Source organism: Pyrus communis, chromosome 7 (genome assembly GCF_963583255.1).
Source record: "Pyrus communis chromosome 7, drPyrComm1.1, whole genome shotgun sequence".
Taxonomy (NCBI): Eukaryota; Viridiplantae; Streptophyta; class Magnoliopsida; order Rosales; family Rosaceae; genus Pyrus; species Pyrus communis.
In genome coordinates, this window is record NC_084809.1 from 15,358,008 (window position 1) to 15,375,449 (window position 17,442).

The 17,442-nt window shown below is 37.3% G+C and overlaps 3 protein-coding genes and 1 pseudogene across 4 annotated transcripts; 2 read left to right on the forward strand and 2 right to left on the reverse strand.

Moving 5' to 3' along the window:
* Window positions 1-707: 707 nt before the first annotated feature.
* LOC137739610 (uncharacterized) lies at window positions 708-1,651 on the forward strand. Its single transcript, XM_068479240.1, has one exon. It carries the CDS (start codon window positions 836-838, stop codon window positions 1,454-1,456), a length of 621 nt encoding a protein of 206 aa, XP_068335341.1. The 5' UTR covers window positions 708-835; the 3' UTR covers window positions 1,457-1,651.
* A 120-nt stretch (window positions 1,652-1,771) lies between these two features.
* Window positions 1,772-3,286, reverse strand: LOC137740619 (putative Peroxidase 48; annotated as a pseudogene).
* A 379-nt stretch (window positions 3,287-3,665) lies between these two features.
* LOC137739609 (kinesin-like protein KIN-13B) lies at window positions 3,666-8,929 on the reverse strand. 2 transcript variants are annotated; one of them, XM_068479239.1, is made up of 12 exons: window positions 8,511-8,929; window positions 8,053-8,256; window positions 7,421-7,612; window positions 7,092-7,193; window positions 6,484-6,561; window positions 6,266-6,347; window positions 6,000-6,159; window positions 5,612-5,914; window positions 5,025-5,243; window positions 4,576-4,930; window positions 4,302-4,367; window positions 3,666-4,138 (listed from the first exon to the last, which is right to left on the reverse strand). In XM_068479239.1, exons 1-12 carry the CDS (start codon window positions 8,679-8,681, stop codon window positions 3,959-3,961), a joined length of 2,112 nt encoding a protein of 703 aa, XP_068335340.1. In that variant the 5' UTR covers window positions 8,682-8,929; the 3' UTR covers window positions 3,666-3,958. The 2 variants fall into 2 exon arrangements, with proteins under 2 accessions (XP_068335340.1, XP_068335339.1); XM_068479238.1 differs by having other exon boundaries at window positions 8,053-8,259.
* Window positions 8,930-10,458: 1,529 nt separating this feature from the next.
* Window positions 10,459-11,023, forward strand: LOC137740620 (uncharacterized). Its single transcript, XM_068480458.1, has 3 exons — window positions 10,459-10,563; window positions 10,606-10,797; window positions 10,874-11,023. The coding sequence occupies exons 1-3, from the start codon at window positions 10,459-10,461 to the stop codon at window positions 11,021-11,023; spliced, it is 447 nt and encodes a 148-aa protein (XP_068336559.1).
* The last annotated feature ends 6,419 nt before the right edge of the window (window positions 11,024-17,442 follow it).

A 17,442-nucleotide genomic window follows, 5' to 3' on the forward strand; every position in this document is an offset into this window, starting at 1 on the left:
ATGTATAGGAGTAATGGTAGTGTTTGGCACCAATGCCATATATGTTGTGAGTGGGACACACCTATGTGATGATCGACAAGGACCACTTGGTCTATGGGGCCACATCACACATGGGTTAAAAAAAAGAAGAAGAAATCTAAATTTGGGTAACAGACTAAGACTATTTAAAATATGCTTTAACCTTACTAAATAACAACTCTAACTTTAGGCTTTACACTTTAGCCTTTGCATCTTAATGAATGCCACTGCACTTTATACAACAAGGAGTCAAAAATCATGATTATTTTGGACCCCAAAGTCTCCATTCTGGTATTCCCACTTTTTTTGTAACTTGAATCAGTCTTCTAACCATCATGGAGTGACTCAGTGGTTAGAGACGAATTTCAGACTCGTATTTCACACAACACGTTTTAAGTTCGATTTCTGATGCTGGTGCATCACACGATGGTGGCTTGGGAGAGGCTGAAATACCTTTGTGAGTTTTTCCAACTCCCGAAATGGTGGACTAATCGTGACAAAGCTACCAGATGATCCTTTTTTTGAAAACAAAAGATGTCTTCATTAATTAACCTATTTATTTATCCATCACCAACTAAATTGCCAAACTTCAACTTTTTCAATCTCTAAATAAGCAAGACCCTTCTCATCTGTGATCTTACATATTCAGTTAATCAATAATTTTAGGGGGAGAGAGAGAGAGAGAGAGAGAGAGAGAGAGAGAGAGAGAGAGAGAGAGATGAAGGCAAAAGAGATTGGAGTGTTGTCTGTCTTTGTAGACATGAGGGAGTGAGGCAAAGAGAAAAACAAGTATTTCTGTACTTCAGCAGAGCCAGAAATGATGCTAGAAAACACCATTGCCAAAAGCAAAAAACTGTTTCGAAAAACTCTTGGGAACCTCAAGTCCTTCTTCTGTGGAGGGTACAAGAAACTACCCAAAACCATTTCCTTCAATCCCTTCTATTGTGGAAGAGACCTGAAATATCAGCACCCAACAGATCACTTCTACGCCGATTTTTATGATGAGTGGGAGTCCACTCTCGGTAATGTGACGAAGATAGATACCGCGCCGGAAGAACCAACAAAGGAAGAAGACCAATGTAGTCCTAAGAAGATCAAACAAGAAGGGGGATTAATGCAGATGAAGCAGACTGGGAGTTCTCATCTACAAAAAGGAGAAGCTCGGGCTTCTTCGCAGAACGCAAATGCAGAAAGCTATACTTTAGCAAGAAGGATGAAGGAGTTTGAAATGGTGGATTCAGGTGATGTGGAACAAGTGCTGGATGTAGAAGAGGCGCTTCACTACTACTCCCGCCTCAAAAGTCCGGCCTACCTTGACATTGTGGACAAGTTCTTCTTGGATATGTACGCAGACTTCTCCATTCCACCAGCGCCTATCAGCGTCAACAATTCAAAGCGGAGACTGAGCTCGCAGAGACTTGGCTCGATGAGGTTGTAGACGAATGTGTTAGTGAGTTTTTCGTTGTGCAGATAGATCTGTTGTTCTTTCCCACATTTTGTTTTCATTTCCAGTTTGTGTGTGATTATTGTGTGTATTCAGTTTTCGTTTTCACTATTTTCAGCCTTAAAACACTTCTTTGAATCCAATACTGGTTGTTTGATAATCTCTTATCAATGAATGCGGCTTAGTTAATCAGATTCATGAATTAAACGAACTTTTGACACAATTTAAAACAATTTCTTAGTCTGGAAGCACAAACAATGAGCAAACAAGAAAAACAAATCAAGTATATTACAATTGGAACATGTCTTATCATACCGCTTTTGAATAATTGAGCCAGATCTGACCCATTGGTGTTGTCAAGACTTGGAGGTCCGAGAGCTTCATCATTGCCATTCCTGCATCCTCGGATAAGGGTTGCTGCGAGTTTATGTGGAATTGGGATGGTGCTCTCGTTGATGACACAAATCCGTAAAAAGGATGTTTTTGTGCTGAAGCAGGTACCGAGTGACTGTTGTTGCATCTTGATATCATGAGGCGAAGGAATTCAACATCCAACGATGGGTCAGGCTTATGAGTACCACTAAAATTGTAGAGACGGTTTTCGAAGAATGGGCAGTGGATCATTCCAATGCTGTGAGCACCTCAAACCAAATAGAGGAAACAAAGTCTTGATATCTTAAGCGGCAGCTATTAGTTTTGAAATGGAAGAAGAGAAACAACCACGGTATGACAAGAAAAATGCCAACTGAACTAGATAACAGCGAAGAAATGAGCAAATACAACTAAGGCAGATACATAAAACAGTAAAACTGATCAACGAAATAGTCATAACCGGTACAGAAAAGCGAAAGAAGGATGAATACCGAAGAGGCTGACAGTTTCTCTTTCATCAAATCCCCTTGATGCAAAGGATGCAAGCGTCTGCGGCAGATCATCTTCCGGAGAAGGAAGCGCATATGTTGCAAGGTCACGGAAAGAAAGAGTGCTGTCTCTCCTTCCAGTATGCGGGCCACCAGCCTGAAATTCATGAACTCAGTAAACCACATTTAATCCATGTCTGTGTGTATGTGTGCATGAACGCGCGTGCATGTTTGAGAGAGAGAGAGAGAGAGAGAGAGTCACCAATGCAACACAATCTCTTGCTGCCAGAACAAGAACATCAGCACAACAAACAACTCCAGGACATGCTTTTTCAAGCTCTGACTTGATCGTGTCGATTACATCGATAATCTTTCTCAGCAAGCATTTCTTCAGTAGAATCCAATAAAACAGAGGCATCACATCCCTTCACAAGATTCAATCAGACACAAAAATCAAAGGAGAGAGAACAAAGATTCACAGGGATCTCCGAGAACACTAATTAATGTTGGATAATTAGGAAAACCCAAATCACATTTAGCAAGAAGCCGAATACCCATATGAAGATTCAAGAGAAAGAGCAAGAAGACTCACCTGGACGAAGCAGTCGTGGAAGACAAGGCGCAGGAGAGCAGGGGCCACATCAGGCCTGGCTTGGAACAGTTTGTCAACCACTTATCGTACAATTTTCTCGGCTTTTGGACACAATTCGCAGTAGAAATCGTATTGGAGTGGACGAGAAGTGTCTCGGCAATTGATCATCAGCTTCGTCTGGTTCTCCGCTGACGAGCAAACAGGCTGAGATGGCAACTGGTCTGAGATACCAGAAGATGAATTTACCAAGGGAGGCCATCTAAAGAAGCTTAAACTTCTACTCTCGGTTTCAGCATTTGCAATCTTGAGAGAGACGAAAACGCAGAACCAGAGTATCAGAAATCGAAACCTCAATTTTCCCAGAAAATCCATATCAAAGAGTTGCAACTTGTAAACGGGGGAGGTTGTTAGTTGCAGGATGCAATGGCCTGCAGGGTTTTAAAACGGAACAAATTGGCGGGTAAAAATAAGGTGAAACGACGAGAATATCCTCAAGATTTTCAGAGTTTGTCAGATTGTTTGTTAAGAACGGCATAATCCCTTCTATGGTTGTTAAGCTAAGCCTCATCAGCATTCTCCCTTACACCCGAGGTCCCGAGTTCAAATCCCCCTCCCTCGTTATCACTTGTGTAAGAAAAGGCAAAGCCGATGAGGTCATTAGAAGCAAAGTCGGATTTCCGCCATCCCATGAATTACAAAACTACAAGATGCGCAGAAATGTATAACAATCTGCTGAAGAACTCCCAACAAGTAAAAAATATAATGAAATTACAACACAATCCAGAACTTTACAGAAGGTATGTTTTAAAAGAAAATTGCTGCAAAAATGGGAATCCCAAATTGCTGCAAAAATGGTATGTTTTAAAAGAAAATTGGACAGTAAATCCAAGGAAAACTCCAAGTCCCCTGAGGCCTGGTACAGTTTATCAAAGATTACATGAAGAATTACCCAATCCATTAACGCTATATTGAACACCATTTTGCGATCATACTTTCTTGAACAGCGGCACTTGTTCTAACTATAGTCTGCGGTTCTGCACAAAATCAGTAGCCCGAAGAGGACACTATGACATTGTGTTCCTTTAACCGCTTCTGGAAATGAGCTAACCGATTTTGTAGTTGCAGGATGCCTGCAGCCTTCTGAGATAGAATGGCGTTCAAACGAGAAACGTAGTTGTCCAGCTGATTCCCGGGTTGATCTGCATCTACCAACAGATTCATCTCCTGCAAATGCATTACACAAGTCAAAACATCATACATGCATAATAAGGTCTTCCAAAACATATCTACAAAAGATGGCATTTAAAAACTCTAGAAACGTCGTCCAATTGCAGGCTCTTGCATGCTAAAATATGAACCATGAATTTTATACAATCGCAACACATACCTCTTTAACAATAGTCATAGTGTCCTCAACTTGTTTCCGGTGAGCACTTACAAGATCTTCCTCCTCCTGGAAAACGGAACATACCTTTTGCCCGTTAACTCTAGTTTATATAGTGGTTAATCCTATCTGTAAAAATTATAGGAAGCTCGTCTCACAAATATTCCTGGTGGTGACTGTTACACCATGTTATCAAATTATTGCCACAAATTTATTTGCCACACCATTTCTAAAATATTTCTGTTAAAGTCTTTGTCGTCAAGTCTCTTGTTGTTACCTGTAACAGGGCATTCAAATCGTCATCTGAGTTTGAGTTCCTTGAATGAAACTTTGGCAGTTCTGATTTTGTCTGACCATTGAGCTTACGTACTTTGTCCTCCGTAGCTGATACATTGTACTGCTCTAGCTTCCCATTTCTCTTCCATGATGTTTTGGCCTCGTAATAAGACTCTTCTGATGCATCAAATTCCTCCTTTTCAATTTGTTCAGTCCATGTATCATTTGTGTCAACTTCATAGGCCGAAGCTGTGGGCAAAGCTGAAGATAGGGGTATATTTGTTGATTCCTTGAAGTTTAGCGTTGAAGGTAACAGATCCTTCTTGGGGTTGTTCCCTTTTGAAAGGCTTTTGACCCTAGAATGTGATTTTAATAGCAAGAAACATTAGACGGTGCACAAACGAGCAACATCTACACCAGAATGTTTACTGGTACGAAAATGCATCTCACCTGTCAGCATATCTTAAAGTATTGAGAGTATGTTCACAGGATCCTGAGCTTGGTGATATGCATGATATCATCACAGTACGGGAGTCACCAACAAATGAGTCCCTAAGAACTTCAGTTAATTTACTTCCTCGAAAAGGAATATGACCCTGGTCATTGTCAAGAGCTCTAATGCATTCCTTCAATGCAAGTAAGCTCTTATTAATCTCGGCACCTTCCATTCTGCATTGTATTTTTTTTTTAAAACAGCAATGTTAGCTAGAAGTCCACTAATTATCGAGAAAAGAACATCTAAATCTCAAGTGTGACGTATTCATAATAATAATAATAAAATTAAAGATGAAAATCTTATACGTGAGTTGAGTTATGGTACTTTTCATGCACTGATGTGACGTGCCAAAAATACAATTATCTACTATCCCAAAATCATAAAAAAAATAAAAAAAATAAAAGAAAAGGAGATTACAGATATCATTTCTAACATATTCAATGGTGATTTCTAGTGCTGTATGCTACAATGTGACATGCATAGAAGCGATGTCTTGGCTTTCCTCTGGGATAAAATAAATTGAAGACCTAATGAATTATACCTTGTCTGTTTATCATTATCTGTAGTATCTGCACCACGTTCACTTCCAGCAAGATCTATAAAGGACAGCTTGCCAACCAGACGGGGAGGTTTCTTTTCATTGCCATCAATTGACCTCTTAATAGCAAGCTGAAGTATTGCATGTGAACGAGAGGATTCTTCATTTGCACCAGTTGTACCTGTACTTCTTGTGGCACTTCCTCTCTCAATGAGCTCCTTAATGGTCTCCACATCTGACACTCTGTATTCTTGCAAACCCACAATACAAACCTGTTGTTTACCATCCTCTCTCATGCAAAGCTTTCTGTAAAATTTGAATTGTAAGTTTCAAGTTCAAGAAATCATAAACTCGAAAAAGAAATAACTAGAGGAAGGCTAGAATGGCTTACTTTCGATCATTGAGGAGATCAAAAAGTTTTCCCCCATATATTTCGAAGAAGCTCACAAACAACTGAAATCCCTGGCTACGGTATGTATGGTGCATCAACCTCAAGATGTCTCGTGATGCTTTAAGAGGCAATGGTTTCATGGTATATGTTTTTCCACTCCCTTTATGGAAAATTATTACATGTTAAAATTATAATCTTACATGTTAAAGTATAAAAAGGTTGTTCGACAAGTCTAACACAAACATAAAATTGAAAGGGCAACTAACCAGTTTGTCCATACGCAAAACAAGTTGCCTTTGTGCGTTGGAAAATTATTGGAACTATGGGCTCCACAGTCTCATGATATACCTAAAAGCACAGGACGAAAATTGGTATGCTAAGTAGCCTCAAACATATCAAGAGCCACAGTATTTATATTATCTTGTTCATTCAAATTTTGTAACTTTGGTTTTATATTAGTAATTTAACAGAAATATACACATACTTCATCATTGGAGACTTCCTCATTCAACACTGCATCAAACACAAATTCATGTTTTTCCATGTATTCTGTTAGGTCAACCTGCAGAACATCGGGAATGAAATCAAAGACATAAAAGCATTGGTACAGGAAGAATGATGAGCGAAGTATCAGGTTCACGAAGTAGAAAGGGAAAATATGAAACGTCCTAAAAGATTACAGGCCATTGGTATGCATAACAAAACATACAAATGAAATATGGATGTCAAAATGTCCACACCACAACCATCAAGAACAGCAAGTATGGCTACTTACAATATTTTTCTAATATCTGTTAGAAGCTTCATGTATCTAAAAGGCATAAAGCATCATTCACATTTTCTTGCTTTAGTTTGATCATTTTGCTTAGACAATTACCCTTGGCCAGAAAAGCGACAGGTCTTCATTATTTTTCTTTTTGGCCAGAAAACAGATATTTCTCTGGAAATCTCTACTTTTATTTTCTTTTTATTTTTCTTTTTATTTTTTTTTAGAAGAAACAATAACAATTTACATCTAGTGGCATTTCCAGGAAACAGACATTTCTCTGGAAATCTCTACCGATGCCAACATTCACACCTAGTGGCATTTACCTTGAGCTTAGTCTCATGAACTGTCACGGAGTTTGAAAGTGTATCTATGATATCTTCCTCACTCTTTGCCAACTCCTTTTTATTAAGTGGTCTCTTGCGCACCTGCACATACCATCAGGAACCAAATTTAGAAAAAGACGAAAAAATGTAGCAGGCCTGACACTACATGAAGTTCAAGCAATTCCTTCCTAACCAAATAAGGCCACTTCACATATATGAGAACTGCAAATTTGGATTGGCAAATGCCTGGTGGCCTTATGGGCATATCAACATTTAAGGTCAAAAGTGGAAATCACGAGCACTAATTATGATGTTATGACAGAACATACCACAACTTTGATCTTTGCTACAGAACTAGCTTTCTCTTTGTCTGCGGCAAAACTTTTTAGGAGGTTGTTTTCTGGTAGCCGAGCCCTTTCTGTTTGTTTGTTATTAGAAATGTAGGGTTCAGAATCATCAAAGCTTCTTCCCCTTGAAGGATAATATAGAGAAGCTCCATCATGCAACCCAGAGGTTGGCATCTGTACGTGAGATACAGAAGAACTTAGCAGGACTATACATCAAAAGTCATTTTTACTAACAATGAAACTAAAATGAAGAAAAACAAATGTCAACAGAATAAAATGAACGAAACCTCAGCAAATCATTAGTAGTTGGAAATGCAACAAATTCCAATTCATCAAAAGAAAGGAGGATAGTATAAACAAAGAAATTTTTCTTCTTCCACTAACTCACGGTCACATTACTGTAAATCCAAGTTTAAGATTTCCGATACAATAGGTGACATGAATGAAACAGTTAATCGCAAGTTTGTAATAGGACATTTTCAAGAAAATAATTACAATATTAAAATGCAAAAGCAACAATGCAGGGGCACAGACACATTTACAAATATGGATCATAAAACCCAGAGCCGACAAATGCAATTCTTATTGAAATTCAGAAATGGAAAGAAACCCACATCAGGTATGAGCTCAGTATCAAAGGAATGCAGATCCAAGAGTCCAGGACTGAATTCATTGGGCGACTCCTCGTCGCTCTTCCTCCGGGAATTGTAGGGAGGTGTAGATGGAGCCTCCGCATAAAACTCATTGTACCCTCTCTGTGCGTTCCGGTACACTCTAGAAGCCGGTCCTCCTCCACCTCCACCATAGAAACCATAGTCCTGCTTTGGAATCAACCACAAAAGCCAAACAATCAAACAGCTTAGATGCGAAACTGTTCCATCAGATCTAGAAAGATCAAAGCTTGAACTTTTTAATCAAAATCCCATCTGGGTCCGATCAAAACGTACCCGAAAAATCCAAAAAATTCAAGGGGAAAAACAACAAATGCTAATTACAATGCACCCAAATTTCAGATTTGGTACAACATTTTGATTAAATTCTGACGGGTTTGATTGGGGAAGCAAAAACAGACCTGAGGAGGAGGACCAGATGAAGAGTTGGAAGAAGACTGAAGGTGTTGAAGACCAGCTGACTGAAGCCACCTCCCATTGGACGAAGTCTCCAAGAAGTTATCAGAGTATTGCCGCTGGTGGTGCACCCCCGCCGCACCAGATCTCTGCCCTTGCCTCCCAACTCCGTTCATCTCTCTCCCTCCGAACCGGATCTAAATCTCAATCGGACCCACCGATCAAAAACCCAGATCGGAACCGCAACCCTCTCTCTCTATCTTCAACCACACAAAAATCTCGATGATTTATTACCGCAACGGAAGCTCCTTTTTTCACAGCTCGAAGCTTCTCTGCGAATATTTTCCAATTTTTTTAATTTTAAAAAAGAATTTTGAAAAATATCTGGTGTGCTGTATAAGCTGCACTTTAATGGAGGCTCTCAGTGAACCCAAAGATATAGGAGGACGAGAAATGCTTTGAATTTTTTAAGAAACAGTGCGGCACGTGCGACTGGATATTTTAGCACGTGACGATGATTTTGGCTCAGGTGGGACCCGCTTTCTGCGTTTGAATGCCTCGGGCCCGTCCTCACGTGGTGGGGCTTACTTGTTTTGTTGCGCGCTTTACCATCCTCGTTCAAATTCTGTGACTCGCGGTGCCACGTGGCGAGAAACTGGGGGGTTTTGGTTGGTGGTCATCCAACGGCGGAGTTTGAATAATATGGATATCACACCGGCGGTAAATGCTTGTGTGGCGTTGGATTATGGGCCCTTATTGGGCTGTTCAGCCCAATTCTGCCCCTTCCCAGCTTTTTGTTTTTGGGTTTTGGATTTGGACTCTTCTCAGATCTTGTTTTTTGGTTCAAGCCCGGCCCACAATTATCAACAAAATTTTAGTCTACTTGGTATTTTATTGAAACATGAATAAGATTAACACCAAGAATGAAAGTCAATGAATGTGGTGGAGAAAAGTGCTAGTCACTAGAATTAAAAGGATATTAAAGTAGTATTTAATTGTGATTTGGAGAAATTTAATGAATTTATAAATATATGAAATTTTTTGGGAGATGTTAGATTTGAGAAGTGGATAGGGTGTTGGTTTTCTACTTATGCGTCCTAGTTTGAAACTTCCCTCTCCCCTTAATTACTATAATAGTTTCGAATCCTCCCTCTCCTTTAATAATAGTAAGGCCATCTCCAACTGAAGGCTATCCAAATGGCTCATTTTAGCCCTATGGCCCTCCAAAATATTAATATTTTAATGAACAGTATAGGGCCATATTTGCCTCCATCTCCAACCAAGGGCTGAAAGGCCATATGGCTTGTTTTAGCCCTGTCAAAAAAAACCGTCTCTAACCGAGGCTCATAGGGCCAAACATAATTTATTATTTAAATTTAAAAACTACAACAACTTAAATTTAAAAAACTACAACTTATGTTTAAAAATTACAACTTAAATTTAAAAACTACAAATTAAATTTAAAAACTACAACAACTTAAATTTATAGGAAAAATGAGAATTTTTAAATATTTTTTAACAAATTTTGGCCCAAAAAAATTCAAATCTAATGGCTAGTTGACGTCAGCTAGCCGTTGGATTTGAATTTTTTTTTGCTATAAATAGGATGGTTGTGGGTTATAATTCACACACCTTTGAATTCAATCTATTTCATTTCAATCTCTTTCAATTCAATTTCTTTCAATTCAAGTTTACAATGAATTCTTGCTTTAGATCCTCTTCGAATTCCAACTGGGGGTCCTCATCCAATTCCGAATTGGAAGAAAAATGGGGCCAGATGAGACGAGAAGATGAGGAGTTTGATGAAGAAGATGAAGCATGGCGCAACACACAATATGTGGTAGCTATGGCTACGACTATGATGTGTCAGCCAACTAAGGCACAATCTCAATAGGACAATCTCAATAGGGTGGCTCTATTGCTGGTTGCTCTTACAAACCATGAAACAGAGCAATGACGCATGCCAATTTGATGAACAACTACTTCAACCCCAACTCGGTGTACACAGAAGATGATTTCAGACATCGCTTCTGGATGAGGCGTTATGTCTTCGAGCATGTACTTCATGATGTCCATTAGGTCAATCCATATTTTTAATAGAAGCTGGACAAAACAGGCCACCCTGATTTCTCACCTCATCAAAAGGTTATTGTTGCACTACGAATGATGGCCTATGGCTCCCCAGTTGATTCGATGGATGAAACCCACGGTATGACGGAGTCTACATGCCTTGATACTCTTGTTGAATTCTGTAACACAATTGTTCAGTTTTACAAAGAGGAGTACCTCTGTGTACATTCTGAAACAAGGTATGACGGAGTCTACATGCCTTGATACTCTTGTTGAATTCTGTAACACAATTGTTCAGTTTTACAAAGAGGAGTACCTCTGTGAGCCAAACCAAGAAGATCTGGATCGGCTCATTCGCAAAGATGAAGACCGTGGGTTTCCAGGCATGATAGGGTCATTAGATTGTATACATTGGAATTGGAAGAACTATCCCACCGGATGGCAATGAGGCTTTAGCAGAAGGTCGAGAAAGCCAACTATTGTGTTAAAGGCGGTTGCTTCGTATGACACATTGATCTAGCATGCTTTCTTTGGAGTCCCTAGATCCCAAAATGACATTACAGTTCTTGGACATTCACCCCTCTTCAACAACTTGACGGAAGTTAAATTACCTCACCTTGACTACTACATCAACAACCGTCAATACAATATGGGGTATTAGTTGGCATATGACATCTACCCAAAGTAAGCCACACTTGTCCAAGCAATTCCAAACCCTAAAAATGATGCCGAAAAGTGTTTTACCTTACACCAAGAGGCATACCAAAAAGATGTTGAGAAAGTTTTTGGTTAGTATTGTTAAATGTTGTTTCATATTGTTTAGTGTTGTTTCATGTTACTTAATTTAATTTAATGTTGTATAATGGTTTAGGAAGTTGTAGGAAAAAAATATGAAACAAATTTGTAAAAATAAATAAAAAAAACTGTAAAAAAAAAAAAAAAAAAAAAAAGCGGCTAGCTAACGTCAACTAGCCGTTGTATTTAAAATTTTGACCTAGCATTCCTGTTGGCTATATAACCGACAGGAATATATTATATTGCTGTCGGTTATATCCGACAAGAATACTCAAATTTCTGGCCCAGCCAGGAGCTGGCTGGCTGATTTATTTGGGCCAGTCGGTTAGCCCTTGGGCCCTTTTTTTGTCTAGTGGGGCCCTCGAGCCCTTTGGCCTAACCCTCGGTTGAAGACGGTTTTCGGACGTTTTTTGAACTTCTCGCCTTCTAAACCCTTCAGTTGGAGATGGTCTAAATTTTTCGCCAGTTGGTTTTATGGTATAACCTTAACTTTCTTTATGGTAACAAAGCAAATTGTCCAACGTATGAAGCCCAAAGGCCACACGTACTACACGTCACCCTATTTATGTTGGCCACTTAATACTACGGTCTAGTGATATTCCTATTCACTTGTAAGTGAGAGGTCTTAGGTTCGATTCTCATCAAATGGAATTTGAACCACATTATTGCTAACCCATGTGAGGCTTAGCCTACCCCCCACCTACTTTGTGTCAATAATATCGTTTGTTTAAAAAAAATACACTATGAAATCTCTCCAATTCCCTCAAATTCCTCAACTTTTTAAAATCATTTCAAAACAATTTCTAATTGAATACAACTAGAATGTTATAAACTCTTTTAAAATCATAATTGTATACACTTAGACTTTCAGAGAATCACTTAAAATCCTAATTAAATACTTTGAATTTCTAAAAAAAATTAAAATCAATGTATGCATTTGAAATGGGCAAACTCGAGTTGAAAAAAAAAATTTGTTTTAGTTTAGTAATTTCACATATATGGGAAATGTATGCTGAGGACGTACGGGGTCAAGCAAGCCTCAGAGGCTTTGTTCCGACTGTGTATCTGTGAGTGGGCACTTTGTTTTTGTATATATATACACCTTATAGTTTCCACAAATGCTTTTAAAGTGATTTATGCATATTATGCCATGATTTTACTTAATTTTAAAATGTTGTTATGTGGTTGAGATTTATATCGTCATGGCATATTTATATGCATTTTACCTACTCATAAATATTGTACTGTTATGAAATGTTACGGGACGCGCAGGTAAGTTCAGGTAATCTTGTTATGTTGATTGGGATTATTGCATCATTATGGCATGCTTATATTCATATAGTTCGTTCATCATTGCTGCACCCGGTGTTAGTGATCCCGCCCCGGGCCATGGCTAGTCCTTCACGTGTATGTTCACCTCCTGCACCACACACTCGCCTTGAATCCAAGTAGGTGTCGTACAAGTCGCATTAGGCGACTTCGACTCGTAGGTGACCGCGCATAACACTAGCTTCATGTGATTGTAGCACTAAAGTGTATATTATTACACCTAGCCTATCATACAGGTCACATTAGGTGACTCCGACTTGTGTGCTAGCATAGATTGATGAGCCATAGGTGCAGTCGTACATGTCATATTAGGTGACTCCGACTTGCGTACTAGTATAGATGATTGAACACATAATTATATTTTTATTGCTGATGAGATACTGTGTTGTGTCATACTTTTGGATTTACTATTAGCATGCATTTGATTTCATACTTATACGTAGTATGATTTTCTGGAAACTATACATGTTTTACAATGAGGGGTTAGTATATTCCGAAAATAAATGGATTTTGAAAACCTTTATTTTTGTGCTCACTCACCCTTCTGCTTTTCGTCCCTCCAGGTTTTAGTAGCTGAGTTTATGTATCAACGATGACCCATGGCAAATTTCGGTATAAGTGGTTATCTTCAATGGTATAACCCTCACCCTATTTATTGTACTGTTATTATGCTTTGACGTCACGTGTGAAATGAGTTCATTCCTGATCACCATCACACTCTTATATTTAGGCATTTTTAAGTTTAAATTTATTCACATTTTCCACATCACTACACTTTATGGCTTCGTCACCTTCCAGGTGTCGGCCAACATAGCTCGATTTGGAGTCCTAGTGAACATTCCGGATTAGGGTGTGTCATCTTTCTTATTGAACATCCTAACATCATTCATTATGAGAAGCTTCCACCCATAATTTTCATGACTTTCTCTTTTCTCTCTACGTCTTCTTCTCTTCTCCTTTTCCTCTCTTCATATCTTCTCTTCATATCTTCTCTCTCCGAATCTTCCTCCCTTAGAACAAAATTACAATCGGCGGTGATATTTTCATATTTTTTTTTTATGATACATTTCCTTTGAATTTTGTGTATTCAAATTGGTTAAATGCACTAAATTTAATTGTTTTAATATATAGGCTTCAATACCAAAGTTACACGAAAAAGAAGTGAAAAATGGTGATTTCGGCTATCTAGAATAATTTTAGTAGGGTAAGAGTTTAACTAATTGCGCGGAGATGTGCATATACAACAAGAAGATGAGACTGCAACGGTTTTGGAAATCAAATGGACATGGGGACACTATTCATTGGATTTTAAGAGAGAACTTAACTACTAGTTTTATTATTTCCCTTTATTTTTCCTTTTCTTTAATAAGGTTGTAAAGTCCATTAGTTAGAATGTTAGTGGGGTTTTAATTAGAATTTAGTAGGATTTATGTTTATGGAAACCTTTAAGGGAAGGGATCCCTATATTTTTATAAAAATGGGGATTGGTCGTGGGGTTCACATCACATCAAAATTTAACGATATGAACCGTCTATTTTTCAAGTTGCACGTCATAGATCATCATTGTAAAATATTAGTCAAATCGGAAATGTTTAAGACATCTAATTAAGTTCAAATAAATTAAATATGCAAATAGTTTCAAATTGAATTAAATAGGCAAATAGTTTCGGATTGAATTAAAATTTATTTTGATCATTAAATAAGCAAATAGTTTCAGATTGAATTAAAATTTTGCAAGGATGATCTATGAATCGAGACTTAAAAAATAGATGTTCAGATTATTGAAATTCGATGTGGAGTGGGCCCCACACCTAATCCCCATTTTTTGAAAAAATAGGAATCCCTTTGCATAAATGGCCTGTTATGTTTATTGTTGTGGGTTACAAAAGGAGATTAAAAGTCCTTGTGAAAAGGAGGAAGCCACCACAAATCATCATATTGGAGGAGAAGGCTGCGACAAGAAGGAAAAGAGGAAGAACTTTTCTATTTTTTGGCTAGGGCTATGATGTAGCCTAATTATGAATATTTAATTGTCTTGTGGCATTATTATTATCAAGTTTTTCTTTCTTATTGAGTATCTTTTGCTAATCATAATGCGCTTGATTTTTATTTAGATGCTTGAATACCATCTCGGTTTCAATTAAGTTGATTTGATGCAAGTTAGAGTGAATGTCATACTTAACTTGAGTTTGGCTTCTTACAATTGATACCATAAACAACTATTTGTAGATGCCATACAATTAGGGTTTGTGTGATTTTTCAACGATTTCTATAGAGCTTAATGGGTTCTTACTTGTTTAAATGCATCTAGATGCCATAGAGGGTTAAAATGTAAGGATACTTTTGATGCAACCATATGCCATGGCCATTGAATAGTTTAGGAAAAATCGATCATCAATATTGGGGAACTACTCAAGCATAACATATTAAGGGAATTAAGTAGAATTGGTTACGGTGAATTTGGATGCCCTAGGTCTTCTTTTCTTATGTTTTCATGTTATTATTTACATGCATTTTATTTCAAGCTTTATTTTATTTCAGTTTAATTCAAAATCTCCTATCTTTTCATTAAAGCTTCTCAATTGTAATTTGTTTCAATTTATTTAGTAAGATTTTTCCTACTGAATACAATACTATCAAGGATGTCATTAGAGGCATAGGGAATTTAGTCTCAAGGTTCTGACAATTCATCAAGACTTTCTATGTCATTGTTACCAAACAAATTCCAATGATGGCTACTATGTACACTCATGGTTTTGGTTCCACTTATGAACAAGGAGGAACTTCTGGATCAAAATCTTTGTCTATGCCTACTGTTCAAGGTTTTGGGAATTCATCAGGACCTTCTATATCATTGTTACATATCACAAATGAGCTTTCAAGGTTTTCAACAATTGCCTCTGCCTTATATGTCCAATACTCCATTAGCTTTTGATTCTCAAAATGGTTTTGGTTCCTATAATAACTTCAGATGAATCAATTTTAAGTCCCTAAAAAAAAAAAAAAAAGAAAAAAAAAGGGTTTTACTCTTGGAATGCATCTGGATATCAACTAGAAGGATATAAATACTATGCATCCTCCATAAATGAATGTACTAGCCTACTGATTATATTTGGATATTTCCTGTAATGAATAAAGCTGCAGTTTTTAGTATCTTTGTTCAATTTCTTGCTTTTGTTACAAATCATTTTTCTGCTCATGTTAAAATTTTGCTAAGTGATGGTGGTGAGCAGTACATTAGTTGTCAATTTCAACAATTTCTTAGGAAAAAAGGATGATTCATAAAAAAATTCATGATCTTATACCCTAAAGCAAAATGGCCTAGCTGAAGAAAGAATAGGTATATAGTGGAGATAGCCATTACTCTTCTTCAAAAAACCTATTTGCCATCAAATTTTTGGATTCATGAATGTGCCACTACTACTTACCTCATATATAGGATGCCCACTTCTGTTTTACACATGCAATTGACCTTTTGAGTTGATAAATGATTCCCCACCTAGAATTGATCATTTGAGATTGTCTGGATGTGTTTGTTACCCATCTATGAAACCATATAGATGTAATAAACTTAAATAAAAAACAACTAAGTGCATTTTTCTAGGATATGTTGCACAATATAAGACCATCTCCAATGCTTGGGCTAAAAGCCAAATTTTTTAGCCCGAAAAATTTAGTTTTTAGCTCAGAACAGCTTTTCTGCTTCAATCGTTATGGCCTAAAATTTTAACCCGGGATTATTAAATAATGAATTTAGGCTATTTTTTTTCTTAAATTAAATTAAAAAAAATGTAGACTATCGTAAATTAATTTTATGAACATTTTAATCTAAAAAATTTAAATTCCGATAAATATTGAAAAATCACTAAATTTTCAACAAAGCAAGCCTTCAACTTTCACTAATCTTTCAACCTTGGGCTAACTTTCAATTCACCAACCGTTCAACACCAAATTTTCAATTCACAACCGTTGAACACCAAACTTTCAACTTTTATCAACCGTTCAACACCAAACTTTCAACTTTCATCAACCGTTCAACTTTCATGAATCATCCTCTATATAAACATATGTCCAATATTTGTTGATCACACAACCTTTCAACCTTTAATCATCCTCTATATTCACCAATCTTTCAACTTTCAAAGAATTTTTGTTTCCTAAAAATCCTCAATATCTCATCAATGGATGATGACCAACCAACAAAACTTTGCAGTTTTCTTGGAACTTTGCAATGATTTTATCCCAAAAAACTTTTTTATTTTGATTTGTGCCAACTACATCATCTTCGCTAACAGAAACTCATGCCAAGCATTAAGCAACATCTTCCTCACATGTCCAATTACGACATCTAATATGCTCTCTTGCCATGTTGAACGATTTGGAAATGGAAAGAAATGGTAGAAAGATAAATTGGAAGAATTGTAGGAGAAAATTGAGTTTTGTGTGGGTGATTGAACAAATACATAGGTATTTATAGAGTTTTTGGGTGAATTTTGAGTTAAATAATTTTTTTTAATTATTTTAGCCGTTAGATTTAAATTTGGACCGTTATCTTTTTTTTTTTTACTGTTAGATTTGATTATATTCGATCTCAGCCGTTGGATTCAATAATATATAAATATAAAAACAAAAAAAAATTGAATCTAGGCCGTTGGATTAACCAACGGCCTGATGATCACGACGGTTGGATGCAAGGCGAAATGTGGCTGACATGCCCACGTGGGTGGTTGCCTCGCGGTCGGA